The sequence below is a fragment of the Grammomys surdaster genome, unplaced genomic scaffold (genome assembly GCF_004785775.1).
Source record: "Grammomys surdaster isolate TR1022 unplaced genomic scaffold, NIH_TR_1.0 166, whole genome shotgun sequence".
NCBI lineage: Eukaryota > Metazoa > Chordata > Mammalia > Rodentia > Muridae > Grammomys > Grammomys surdaster.
Window position 1 is genome coordinate 2,907,648 of NW_021604614.1, and position 13,762 is coordinate 2,921,409.

Consider the following 13,762-nt stretch of genomic DNA (forward strand, 5'->3'; position numbering starts at 1 on the left):
CAGTGGGCATCAGTGTAATCGGTCCTCCTGGGCGTACTCCTCACACACCGAGTCCTTCCAAGGGGTGCATGTAGTTTGCAGAGCTGCAGGCTCCCCCCGCTGTATCTTCCCTGAGTACCTTGCTCTGGGTTAACCAGCCTTTTTCCTCTTGCCTGTAGACCTGAGATGTTCGAGACGGCCATCAAGGAGAGCACCTCTTCCAAAAGCCCTCCGAGTGAGTGTCCTTGGAAAGTAGCTAACATGCAGACACAACAGTGCAGGAAGATGGGCCCATCAGAGAGTCTGCCATCTTTAGTGTCTTACTAGAAGAAAAGCAGTGTGCAAGTACTAGCCCCCTAGGCCTGGCTGCAGCCAGCTCGTGGCTGACAGCGACAGGCAGCTTGGGTTATTCGAGGAGATTTTGACTGTACATTTTGTCTAAACCCTAATTTTCAGTTTTGCTTTCAGGGAAGATAAATTCATCGCCCAGTGTTAATACTACTGCATCAGGTGTGGAAGACCTTAACATCATTCAGGTGACAATTCCAGGTATAATTTCTGCCTGCGTTGAGGAGTCTTTCGGACCCCAGAACCTGCCTCTGGGCTGGTCTGATGCTTTGGGGGACAGCTCATGTTGTGGACTGTGTTGTCAGTCTCACCTGAGCCTCCATCTGTCAGTCTGGCTGCACAGCCCCTGACTTGAGCCCAGCCCTGCTTGCTCATGCATGTCTCTGGCTTTTCAAAAGCCTGTATCGAGGCTGCAGAGGTGGCTCAGCAGTTAAGAGCAGTGGCTGCTCTTCCAGAGGTCCTGAGTTCAATTCCAGCAACCACATGGTGGCTCACAGTCATTTATAAGTATACTCACAAGGGACCTGGCACACTATACTGGGTGCACACACAGGATGTTCAGGGGTTTTTTTTTTTTTTTTTTTTTTTTTTTTTTTTGAGACAGGGTTTCTCTGTGTAGTCCTGGCTGTCCTGGAACTCACTCTGTAGACTAGGCTGGCCTCAAACTCAGAAATCTGCCTGCCTCTAAAGAAGTCTTTAAAAACCTAAAATCTTTGTAGTTGGGTCATGGTGGCGCACACCTTTAAGTCCAGTAGTAGGGAGGCAGAGGCAGGAGGATCCTTTGACTTTGAGGCCAGCCTAGTCTACAGAGTGAGTTCTAGGACAGTCAGGGTTACACAGAAACCCTGTCTGAGGAAAAAAGAAACAATCTGTATGAAACAGTAGGGGAAAGTTTGCTCAAGAAGAATGGGTTGTGCCCTCCTGAGTTGGTGGTAGAACTTTTTGTTTGATATTGTTTAATGATTCTTCTCTTATTGGTGTCTCAGTATGAAATACGACACACACCCTCCCTTTTTAAGGACACTTTCACTGTCTAGTTCTGGCTGGCCCGAACTCCTGGAGACTCACCTGTCTCTGCTTCTTGAATGCTGGCATTAACGGTGTGCTTCACCATGCCTGGCTTAGAAATTCTTTCTAACTGACATGTGAGTTGGATGCAAGTGTGCCCCCTGCTTTCCTCCCGTCTTCTAGATGACGACAGTGAACGACTGTCCAAAGTTGAAAAGGCCAGGCAGCTGCGGGAGCAGGTCAACGACCTCTTCAGCCGGAAGTTTGGTAAGTTTGTCACCATAGAGGAAACTAACGAAGCGGCCTCACTGCTCAGCTTCCTGTCTCGGTTGTTTTGAAGATGAAGGTCACACTGGCCCTGTGCTGTTTGTCTCTCAGGTGAAGCTATTGGGATGGGCTTCCCCGTGAAGGTTCCCTACAGGAAAATCACCATCAACCCCGGCTGTGTGGTGGTCGACGGCATGCCCCCGGGGGTGTCCTTCAAGGCCCCCAGTTATCTGGAGATCAGCTCCATGAGGAGGATCTTAGACTCTGCTGAGTTTATCAAGTTCACTGTCATCAGGTGAGAGGCCTGGAGGCTAAGTCATATCCCAGAGTGCTGTTGTGTGGAGTCTGAACCGAAGCGTATAGGTAATGAGCAGGCAGAGACAGGTGGATCTCAGCGAGTTCCAGGATATCCAGAACTACACAGAGAAACCCTGCCTGGAAAAACCAACCTCTGTCTCCCCAAAAACCATAGGTAACATTAACATTGGCATGTGTACTGTACATACCACATACCGCCTGTGACTAGTTACAAGTAACAGATACATACATACATTGTGTATGATACATACTAATAACAGAACAGGAGTCATTGTTACAAGTGTTATAGTCATTTTATGGGCATCTTGTATGTCTCTTCCACAGGGTTACAACATAGGCCATAAGTGGCATAGCTTAGCAAGATAAGCAAATGTTCATGTGAAACAAAAGCCTTACATTATACAATTTGTTTTTCTCTTTAGACCATTTCCAGGACTTGTGATTAATAACCGTGAGTACAGCTCTGTTTTGTTTGTTTTGTTTCTGGGCATCTGGGAGTGCATGTGAGTGTGTCTGTGGGTGTGGGTGTGGGTGCAGTGTGGCCTGCAAGATAACACATTTGTCATCTATTATGTCACCCGTTCCCAGTGCCCTGCCTACTTGTGAAATTGGCTGCCGCTTGTCTTTCCTCATCCTCACTTAGAAAGGAAGTGGTATCGTGGGTGGGCTGAGACCATTTTACAAGGCTCACTGTAGGCAGGACTTGGGAAGCTCCTGCCTGGGCCAGTCAGCTGTATTTGTAGCTGTTATCCTGAACTCCATGAACTAGAGGTCAGGGGGCTGTAGGCCCTTCAACAGCACTAAAGTGCCGGGCACAACGGAGGAAAACGTGCAGTCCCAGTGCTTGGGAGACAGAAGCAGGAGGATCAGAAGAGAGGTCGGCACTGTCTGCTGTAGACAGTCTAAGGCCAGCCTGGGCCACATTCGACTCTGTCCCCAAAAAGAAAGGGAGGGAGAGAGGGCTGGTGATGGCTCTGCTGGCAACGCTTACTGCACAAGCTGGCAAGCTGACTTCTATCCCAAGAGCTCACAGAAAGGTAGAAGGAGTGAGCCAAGCCCAGAGTTGTCCCCTGGCCTTCACATGCAGGCTGTGGCACACGTGCTCACAGAAACTTCATACACACACAGCCATTAGTTTGTTTTTTTTTTTTAATTTTCCTTGCAAATTTCAGTTCATCTGTCTTTTTCTTTAAAGACAGGTCTCATATATCCCCGTGGCTAGCCTGGAACTCGGAGATCCCCCTGCCTCTGCCTCCCGAGTCCCACACTAAAGATGTGCCACCATGACCAGCTCTCCTGGTCTGTGTATGATTCTGGGTATTCTGAAGGGTATTATAGTCCAAGCCACTGCTCATAGGCTCCTGTGTGTGACGTTTGCCTTTATTCTTGTCCTGTGCAGGACTCTGGTTCCAGTGTGTGCTGACTACTGTGAAAGTCATGGTTCTGGTGGCATCTAACCAGGACCTCTGCTGTCCCTTCCCTTGTGTTCCTCTTTTCCCTTCTTTATTTATTCATTTGTATGTGGGGTCCTGGGGTCCTCAGATCATTTCACGGCCAGTGGTTATCAGACGGCTTGTGTACTCAGTTCTCTCCTTCTGTCGTATGGGGCCCAGTGACTGAAGTGTCTGTGGCAGGCACCTTTACTTGCTTAGCCTGCCTCTCTTCTGCTCCTGTACTAGAGGTGCAGAGTTGAAACGTCAGCTTGGTCAGATGTCACCTGTGTCAGTAAGCCACCTAAACTGTCTCCTTTCATTGCAGAGCTGGTTGATCAGAATGAGTCTGAAGGCCCTGTGATACAAGGTGAGGGGGCATAGTGGGGGTGCACACTAAACCACACGGTTGCCCCAAGCCACCACGGCTCATGCCGTTCCTGCTTACAGTCACAGCACACACCTGCACACACTCAATTTTACGGAGACTTGAGCTGTGGGTCCTGAGTGGCAATTGTGAGCCACATACCGTGTAAACCCATGATCCCTGGTGATTCATGATGCCATGGTGCTCAAAGCCTGAGAGAAGTCTACCTGTGTAAGTGTGTGCTTATGCAGGGGTGTGCGCACGCGTGTGGAGGCTAGAAGCTAACAGGCTTGGGCTGAAGAGATGGCTCAGTGGTTAAGAGCACTGGCTGCTCTTCCAGAGGACCCTGATTCAATTCCCAGCAACCACATGGTGGCTCACGACTGTCTTTTAACTCTATCTCCAGGGCCTCCTAAGGCACCAGACATGTGCATGGTACAGACACACATGCAGACAGAATAACCATATATTACCAAAAAGGAGAAGTTGGCAGGCTGTTTCTGTCATTGGGTGTTCTCCTTCCTCTTCCTCCTTCTCTCCTTCGAGGCTCTTTAAATAGTAACCTATGAAAACCGTTTAAATGACTCTTGATGTGTTTCTCCTTAGAATCAGCCGAGGCGAGCCAGTTGGAAGTTCCAGTCACAGAAGGTAAGTGCTGTGCTGTTCCCAGCGTACAGACTTGGAGTGACTGATGCCTCGGGACAGCGTGGCTCTGTCTTTGTGTCTTTGTTTCTTAGTGAGTTGGTTGGATTTTAAAAATATATATATATGGGTGTTTTGCCTACTTATACATCTAGGAACCATGTGTATGTAGTACCCGATGAAGCCAGAAGAGGGCACCAGAGCCCCTGAAATAAGAGTTACAGATGGTTGCTGAGGATTGAACTCAGGTCCCATGGAAGAGCAGCCAGTGCTCTTAACTGCTGAGCCATCTCTCCAGCCCCTAATTGATAAGATTTCTACCATGAACACTGTCCAGTGAAGACTCCAGGCAGGCTTCCTCTCTGTTCTCCCAGTGTGGCTCTGGCTAAATTCTAGATCCCTATAGCTTAGACAAGGCATGACAATAAATACACCCAAAATAATATGGAATCTGCTACTTGGAAATCAAGTCATGAGCTGGATGTGGCTCAACAGAAGAACACTTGGCTAGCATTTGTAAGCCCAGGATTCCCAGAACAAAAACACATTATGCAAAATCCACGTTGGAGGGCTTCAGGCAGATCTTAGCAGGTTCTTATGGCTAGCCTTACTGGCAAGCAGGTTTGCACCGGCAGTACAGCTCATTGTTACCCCTTTGTCCCTTCTGTAGAAATTAAAGAGACAGACGGGAGCTCACAGATCAAGCAGGAGCCAGACCCCACGTGGTAGACCGTGGCTCTCCAGGGTAAGAGCCTCGCCCAGCTGTCCTTGTCCATACACCCTGCAGGCTGATGTGCAGACACACCCCTTCTACTCTAGCTGTGAGGCGGGAGGCCACCCTTGGGATACGTGGCCCAGAGGTCTTTCTCACTCAAAGATGTAGCAGAGATGAATGAGGTGGCAGAGACAGGTGGGTCTCTTGTCAGTTCCAGGCCAGCCAGGCTCTGTGGTGAGACCCTGTCTCGTGGCGGGATAGGGTAATAGAGAGGTAGTCTTCCTTAAAAGAGACATGTTGGTTTTGAGTCTGTGTGCCGAGGTTGGCTTCCCTCTGTCTGACCTCTTTAGGCCAGTCACAAGCCCAGCCCCATCAATTGCTGACTTGCTCAGTGTGACCCAGCCACTAAGAGGCAGGCTACAGTGACCCACAAGTGAGGAGACGGCAGTCTGTCACCTGCTCAGCCTGCCTTCTGCCGGGCAGCCTCTGTGATGTGCCTGACCCTGTCAGATCACAGACTTAGGGTTTCCTGTCTTTCACAGCTGCATTTGGGTCTGTACTTGTATCAGATGGGAGAGGGTGTGTGACAAGAGACTGTCTGTCACATGCCGTCATCTGACTCACCCACTGCCTGTTTGTTGTCTCCACAGTGGAGCCCCGGCGTGAGTGGTGAAGAAGCGCTTTCAGGCCCGTTCCTGCCGGCTCTGTAATATACGTGTATAACAGAAATACCTTCTATACAAACCTTCTTTTCTACTTCTAGATAGAAATGGCTACTTTCTCAGCAGTTCTGTGAATTGAACTCCGCAGCGTGTTGAGATGCGCGTGCCTGGCTGGCTTGGGAATGCACTAGAAGGATTTTGCAGCAGTGCTGGAAAGAGGCGGGGATGGCAGGGACGACTCTTAGGGTTTCTTATGCATTGGGCAGGGCCTTGGGCTGCAGGGCGTATCCCGTAGGTGAGAAATGCCTACAGGGCATCTTGGCTTCCGCAGTGAAGGAAGTCCCTGTGCTAGTCAGTGCTTTAGTTTTCTACTGAAAACCAGCTCCGAGGTCTTGCACTTGGCTGCCCCTCCTACCCAGGGGAGGGCTGCTGTCCGCGTGTGGGATGAAGCCTCTTCCCAAGCTCCATCATGATGTCTGTCCTCACTGCCATTCAAAGCAAAGCTGGCCAGTGAGAAGCCAGCGCATCCGAGTGCAGCTGGAGAGGCTGTCCCTGTAGCCTCTCTCACGGTCACTTTGCAGCGAGTACATTTCTGGGTGTATCCTGAAGGTCAGAGGTCAGAGGTCAGGTATGCATGCTTGAGCAGCTGGATGACTCAACCTAGCCCCAGCTGGGACCCACAGTGGCCTGGGGTGCTCTGGACGCAGCTACGGGTGGAGCCAGGCTGGGCTGTGTTTTGTTGGTTGGTTAGTCTCTAACCACCAGTCTGGCCTCGTCGCCAGGGTTGGGAGAGAGGACCTTGGTGTCCACACCCTCTGTGGGGACCGTGTGGGGGATCACAGACGGTGCAGTTGTATACAGTCACAGCTGTCAGCAGGTAAAGGGTGTGAGGGCACGGTTCTCAGTAGCATCACCACGATGTTCACAATGGGAAATGATATCACACGGTAGCAGAGGTAGGCATTTTATGTGTTCCTTATATTTTACCTCAAATTGTAGATATAGGGTAATAAATAAAATCCATCCATGCCTTTCACATGCAAACTCATTCTTTTTATGCTGTCTTCATGGGCCCCTGGGGAGGCTGGTGTGGGCTGGTGGGGTACTCACCTCAGACCCTTGATGATTGGACACCTATGTTCTTGGTGTTTCTGAAGAAGTCACTGGTTTGTCGAGCGGCAGCTGTGCCCAGCCTCCACACGCCTGCATCTTCTGTGTGTTGGAGATGGAGGAGAACGCTGAGGCCAAAGCCACACCCCAGGGGAGTCTGAGTCCCTACTAGAGGATGTAGAACAATGCCCACTCAGGCTGCAGCCAGGGATGTGAGGGCAAGTGGCCTGGCTCCCCTGCTCCTGATGGAATCTTAATACACTATGAACAAACCCCCTCCCCTGGTCAGCTGCCATGGTAACATGATGCACAGGAGAGGCAGCCAGGGGGCAGCGTCCTCACTCATCTGAGATCCTTCAGGCTTTAGCAGGCAGTATTCAGTGACAGGGCAGAGCAGAAGGTGCTGCTCACCCGGGGCAGCCAGGAAGCAGAGAGAAACAGGAGGTGCAGATGTTGCTTTCAGGGGTACACCCTGTTAGCATCCAGCTTCCCACCAGGTCCCCCCTCCCCCCAGCTTCTGGCATCTTCCAGTGGCACCAAGGTCAAAATCAAGCTTTCATTTATTCTGTGGACCTTTGGAGACATCACCCACACCATAGCACGAGATAGAACTGCCCTGGGTCAGACATGGCTTGTTTACAGGTGGGTGACGTGACAGCTGCCTGCACTAGGTAGGCAGGGAGGTGACAGCGGAACGGAAAGGGTCATGGCCACCCGTCAAGTTTTCATGGCTGGGATGTGACTCAATAGGATACTCATCTAGATGCACAGAATAAGCTAGGAGTGGAGTGTATCAGGGGCGGGGCTGGGGAGCCAGGAGTGCTGGGGCAGTCTCTGCTGCGTGGTAAGTTCAAGGCCAGCCCTGGTTAGATTAGACCCAGTCTCAGGAGGCAGATGCAAGATGATTGCTGTTGGTTGGAGACCAGCTGGACTACAGGATGTAGCTCAACTAATCATGGCTGGGTTACCCGGCCATCTAGCCAAGTGCTCTGACACACAGTAGGTGGCCCCTCACCTGCCCCACCTACGCTTGTATCTTGCGGTCTGGTTTTGAGGAAGGCCTAGTGCAGAAAACTTAGCTGACACAATGCCAGTTGGTAAGGCGTTTCCTGTCACTGAGGGAACAAAAGGCCTTGTCTTTATGGCCTTCCTTCAAAGGGTCAGGTTGAAAGCCAGCTCATACCTGTTAGTGGACAGTGGCACAAAGATCCAGAGTTCAAGACCATCTTCAGCTACAGAGTGAATCCACAGCTAGTCCAGGAGGCTGTCTCAGTAACCAGCGATAGGAAAGACGGTTGAGCTGAGTGTAGTTCCAGAGGCCTGTAATGCCCGTCCTCAGAGCAGCGGCAAAGGTCCAGTGACCTGCACTCAGAACTTCGGGATTTCAGAACCTTGATCCTTGGTGACTGCTTACGAAGCCCACTTCAGTAGTGGCTTCTGTCCTTTGGGGACAGTCTAGTGGGTCCGTGTGTGCCTTGTTCCCAATCCACACCCTTCCCAGTCACGTTGTGTAGCCCACTCTGTAGGGGAACCGCCTCCCTCCAGCCCTCGGTGTCTCAGCTGCTATGGCTGACCGCCTGCAGTCTCCTGGCCTACAAAGGGAATACTGACTGCTTTTGTCCTCTGGGGTAAGCGTGCCCCTGGGGTTAACATTGGTAGCTCGATAAGCTGTAAGCAGCTGTCTACTATTCCGTCTGGAAGAGTTACCACAAGACGGAGAGACTTGGGGACTTGGAGAGATTTAGGTTGTGGGAGGATGCCTCAGCCAGCCTATTAGAACGTACACTCTGCAGCCCCAGCCGTTGCTTCCGGTTTGTTTTTTAATGTGTATGGCCATTATGCCTATGTGGACGGCTGCATGCATGAGCCTGGTGCCCGCCAAAGCCATCAAGTTCCACCAAGGTGGAACTGGAGCTGTAAATGGTTGTGAGCCGCCAAGTGGGTGCTGGGAATTGAACCCAGGTCCTCTGGAAGAGCAGCCAGTGCTCTTAACCATGAAGCCATCTTGACACCCCTTTCCACCCACTTTGTCACCTCACAAGTCTCATTTCCTACCAGGGATGGGGGCCAGGCCAGCGCACCTACCCCACTTTATTAGTTTCAGAGCTGAGTTCTGTGCCTAGGACCCACGTGGTGGCAAGATCTGACTCCCACACGTTGTCCTCTGACCTCCACACTCTGGCTTCTGTGTGCCTTGCTCTCCTTCCCCCCAGTAAATGTAGAAAGAGAGAAAGAAGATCTGTTGGCTGGGATGTGACTTGGTTGTCACAATGCTTGCAGAACATACCCAGAACCTTGGGTTCTGGCACCACAAACCAGGCATGGTGAGACCCTGGCTTTGAAAATGTTACCATCCTAGAGTATGTGACTAGCGGCACTGCCTGGTGACCAGCAGGAAGAGAACAGATCTTGTCACAGGAGCTCAGGGTGACATCCCCTGATAGCAGCGTGTCCCAACACTTTTTCAGTTGAGGGTGAGCTGCAGCTCAGTGGGGTACCTGATCAACATGCACAGAGCCCTGGATTTGCCCACAAACAAAGCAATCTCAGCCTTAGGCCAGCCTGGGAACATGAAATCCAGTCACACACGCACACATATACACAGTCTATCTTAGATCTGTTTTATATGTAATATTTAGGAAGATAGAGCCCAGAGAGGCTTATTAACTTGGCCCAGAGTACACAGTGTCAGTAGAACCTGCTGGTAAGTCTGTGTCATGCCTGCAGTGGTTAATCCCCGCGCCCAGGAGGCAGAGGCAGGCAGATCTCTTGAGTTCCAAGGCTGCCTGATCTCCAGGAGTTTCAGGACAGCCAGGGCTACCCTGGAAAACCCCGTCTTATAACAACAACCACCCGACTCCTGTTGAACGTTAACCCTTTCCACCACTTGCCCAGTTCCAGACAGCTCTCAGATGGTTCCTGCTTGCTAACGGGCAACATTTGCCAGGCTTGGCCCTCAACCTTATTTCCAATTCGTAACAGCCTGAAAAGTGGACAAAATGGCTGAGCCATTTTATGGATGAGGAAAGTAACTGGCTCAGAGCTTGAGTAAGCTTGCTAAGGGACATGCTAGGCAGGGAGTCAGTGCCCATGGTCAGACTGCAGGGCACAGTGCCTACAGTCAGGATCTATTCAAAACCCCAATACGGAGCACCTGGAGGGCCCAAGAAGGGAGTCCCCAGTGGCGGGTCTGAGGAGTGTCCTGAGTTGGACTTCCTGCAGCTACTGACTGTTCTGAGGCCTCACATTCCTCCCCCAGCGGAATCCATCCCATTCCATGTTGCTGAGAAAGAGCCCCAAGGAGTCAAAAGCTAGGAAGTGATCTTTCCATGCACCTGCTCGCCCCCACAGCCTTGCTCCACAGAGTCCAGCTGTGAAACCCTGCCCATCTTGCTGGGAAGATGGTGGGTCACTGAGAAGCAGCAGGAGGCTGAGCAGGGAAGGGGAAGTATTGGGAGAAGGAGACCTTTAACCCCAGCATTTGGGAGACAGAGGCAGGCAGATCTTTGTGAGTTGGGGGCCAACCTGGTCTACAGAACAAGATCCAGGCCAGTCAGGGCTACACAGAGAAAGCCTGTGAAGGAGGACAGGGGAGGAGGAAGAACTGAAGAACAAGAGGAGGAGGAGAAGGAGAAGAAGAAGAGGAAGAGAAGAGGCAGCAGCAGGAGGGGTTTATATTAAATGTGCCAAGAACTAAAGATTAAGGCAGTTTTGTTTTAATCTGAGGAAGCCACAAATTCCTTCTGATAGAAGGTCCCTGAAGTCACTTCACTGTCCTCATCTCTGACAGCAAGCTACTTTTTTCATGACGCCTTCCCTGTCTTGACTTGGGGGATTTCCTGGTTAAGGAAATGGCCAGCCTGGCCTCTGGTCTGGGGAAAGCCAAGCGGCTGAGGGCCGACTGGGAGACAGGTCAAAGTCCTATGGTCCCGAGCAGGAAGGGCCTGATGCCACTGCCTGGCCTGGTCTGGCCTAATGGGAAAAGCTCTTTCGGGGCTTATGCTCCCTGGAATAATGCCCCAAGTCATTCATTTGTTCAATCATTCATTCACATCACCCCAAGGCCAGTGATTAAAGGCTATGAGCCTGAGCGGCTGGGAAGATGGCCCAGTACTTAGAAGGCCTTGCTGTTGCTCCAGAGGGCCTGAGTTCAGTTCCCAGCACCCACCTGTGGCTCCAGGTCCGAGGAACCTGTGGTACCTTTTTAACCTCCGTGAGCACTAGCACACTGGTGACGTACATTCATACATACACATAAGTAAACATCTTTATTCATAATCAATATGGCCGGGCAGTGGCCTTTAATCCCGACACTTGGGAGGCAGAGGCAGGCGGCTCCAGTCCCAGGAGACCCCATGCCCTCCCTGGCCTCTGAGGGCGCCAGGTGTGCACACGGTGTATGAACATCCCGAAAGTCAAATGCTCGTACACTAAAATCTTTTAAAAAATAGCCATGGTGTTATAATACAAAGTGAATAGTGATATATGTACACATTAAGCTTAAAACATTCTGTCTCCCCAAAACATCTGTGTGTGTGTGTGTGTGTGTGTGCCCATAAAGTCAGAAAAGGATGTCTAATGTTCTGGAATTTACTGATTAAGAACTACCTGGGTGTCTGCAAGAACAGCATGGCCTCAAACTCTCCTTTGTCTTAGGGGGAGCTTTGAACTTAGAACCTGGTACATGCCCTAGCATATGCTTTTCAACCAAACTACACTCCCCATCCTCAATTCACTTTTTAAAAAAGGGGGAGGGATGGGGCAGGGGTGCTGGGAGATTCTCAATGGGTAAAGGCACTGACTCCGGATCCTACACAGTGGAAGGAAAGAACGGACTCCTGCAAGTCGTCCTCTGATCCTGGTGCACAGGACAACTTCTACCTGATCCCCCACCCCCACCAAAGCAATAAATGTGATTCCAAAAGTGTAAAAGCCCGAAAGGGGGCGTAGGGCACACACTTGTTAATCCCAGCACTCGGGAAGGAAGAGGAGGCAGAAGGATCTGGAGTTCAAGTTGGAGGACAGCCTGGGCTACAGGAGACCATCTCAAAAGATCAAAAAGGTAAAATAAATAGTTCACAGGTATTAAAAATAAATCCTTTGCCGTGACAGAAAAGACAGAGAATAAAAGAAAAATTGGCCCTGTTTATAGAGGTCATTGCAAGGTGAAACACTTAAAAAAAATAAGCACATGTTGCCTCCATTTCTCATTCGAGAGGGAGTGGGAGGAGAAGGGGAAGGTCTCAGAAGTGCAGTGGGAAGGTGGCTGTGCGTGGGGCCTCGGGCCACCGCCACCGGACAGCCCCACTGTCTGCAGTTACGCAAGCGCCCACAAGACAAGAAGGAAGTGCTAGGGGCCTGATGGTTAGCCTGCCACAGTCACCCTAGGAACTTTCCACAGCCTGCCGCCTGCCAGGCCCAGGTGCACAGCAAGCCTGATGTTTTTGCTGGACTTTCCAGACCACTAGGGACTGAGATGAGTCTCATCCGAGAACCAGCCAGTGTGTGAGCCAGGGCTGACACCATTCTCAGCTCCTTACTGTAGTAGAACTCACCCTCAGGGCTGGGTGTCTCAACACAGATTCCCCCTATGCATCTGGAGACCGAGAGAGCAAGATTGAGAGTTCGAGGCTAGCCTGAATAGCTTAGCCTCAAAATAACAAGAAAGGTCAGTGATGTTGCTAGGTGACAGAGCACTTTGCCTTAGAGTCCCTGGAAACAGGCTGGGGCCGTGTCTCAGAAGTAGAGGCTCTGTAACTTTGGAATCTCCAGACTGCACTGTAACCTGGCCCTACCCACTTTCTCTTGAGTCCTAGCCAGAGCCATTGCAAGTAGGCACAGCATTGGCTAACCGGGTTGTAGACAGAAGTCTTGAGGCCTGTGCCCCTGGTGACCTGGTAGCTTTTGAGCCACCCACTGGGGAATAGGAGAGGGGCCTTACCTACCTCCCTCCCACTCACCCCCACCACCACCACTATTTTTTTTTCTAAACAGGGTTTCTCTGTGTAGCCCAGACTGTTCTAGAACTTACTCTGTAGTCCAAGCTAGTCTCTAACTCAGAGAGCCGCTTGCCTCAGCCTCCCGAGTGCTGGGATCAATGGCGTGCACTGCCACCACCACCTGGCTCAGCCCTGCCACTTTTGAAACTGTGTCTCACTATATATCTCTGTCTGGCCTGGAACTCACAGAGATCCACCTGCCTCTGCCACACTAGGGAGATAACCCAATGTACTCCGCACGGCTGCTTCCTTCTCTGTCTGCATAACCAGTCCTTCCTGCTGAGTGTGGCCACCATCAGTCCAGCACTCCGGGGCCAGGCCTACTCCTCCCAGGAAATCTGTCTCGTCAGCTCAGGGCAAGGCTCTGCAAGAGAAGCCTGCTGACCAGGCTTTTTGTCTCTCCTTCTCCAGTGTTGGTGACATTAGAGTCCTCCTCCACTGCTGAGGTTAAAGACACTTGCCACCATGCCTGGCTCCCAAGTTCCCTTTCAGGCTGAGCTGTCTGAGGAGATGTCAAACTCTTCTATGAAGGATTAGTACGTGGTCAGATGTTGTCTTACCTATATGGGTGTCTACTGATGTCTACATGTGTATGCAGACATAGTCTCTCCGGAGTCACCTTAGTTCTGAGTCAGGGTCTTTGCTGACTTAAAACTCACCTGGAGGCTAGGCTGGCTGGCCAGGGAGTCCCAGAGAGCCTCTCGATTCTGCTTTCCTAGTGCTAAGATTAAGAGCACACACCAGAAGCTAAGCACTGATGGCATATGCCTTTAGTTCCAGCACTGGGAAGGCAGAGGCAGGTAGATGGATCTCTGAGTTTGAGGCCAGCCTGCTCTACAGAGTGAGTTCTAGGACACAGGGGCTACACAGAGAAACTGTCTGGAGAAACCAAAAGATAAAAAAAAAAAAAAAAAAAA

At 51.0% G+C, this 13,762-nt stretch overlaps 1 protein-coding gene across 14 annotated transcripts in view; it reads left to right on the forward strand.

Annotated features, from left to right (window-relative positions):
- Gtf2i (general transcription factor IIi) overlaps nt 1-6,780 on the forward strand; it is a 76,766-nt gene extending 69,986 nt beyond the window's left edge. For 10 of the 14 annotated variants that reach the window (XM_028766197.1, XM_028766201.1, XM_028766200.1 and 7 more), the window contains 9 exons: nt 159-214; nt 436-528; nt 1,519-1,602; nt 1,714-1,897; nt 2,343-2,371; nt 3,679-3,720; nt 4,324-4,365; nt 5,030-5,104; nt 5,725-6,780. In XM_028766197.1, coding sequence (XP_028622030.1) covers nt 159-214; nt 436-528; nt 1,519-1,602; nt 1,714-1,897; nt 2,343-2,371; nt 3,679-3,720; nt 4,324-4,365; nt 5,030-5,088 — 589 coding nt within the window. In that variant the 3' untranslated portion in view covers nt 5,089-5,104; nt 5,725-6,780. The remainder of the gene's footprint in view (nt 1-158; nt 215-435; nt 529-1,518; nt 1,603-1,713; nt 1,898-2,342; nt 2,372-3,678; nt 3,721-4,323; nt 4,366-5,029; nt 5,105-5,724) is intronic. The other 4 variants (XM_028766199.1, XM_028766204.1, XM_028766202.1 and 1 more) reach the window with 1 other exon arrangement.
- Nucleotides 6,781-13,762: the final 6,982 nt, after the last annotated feature.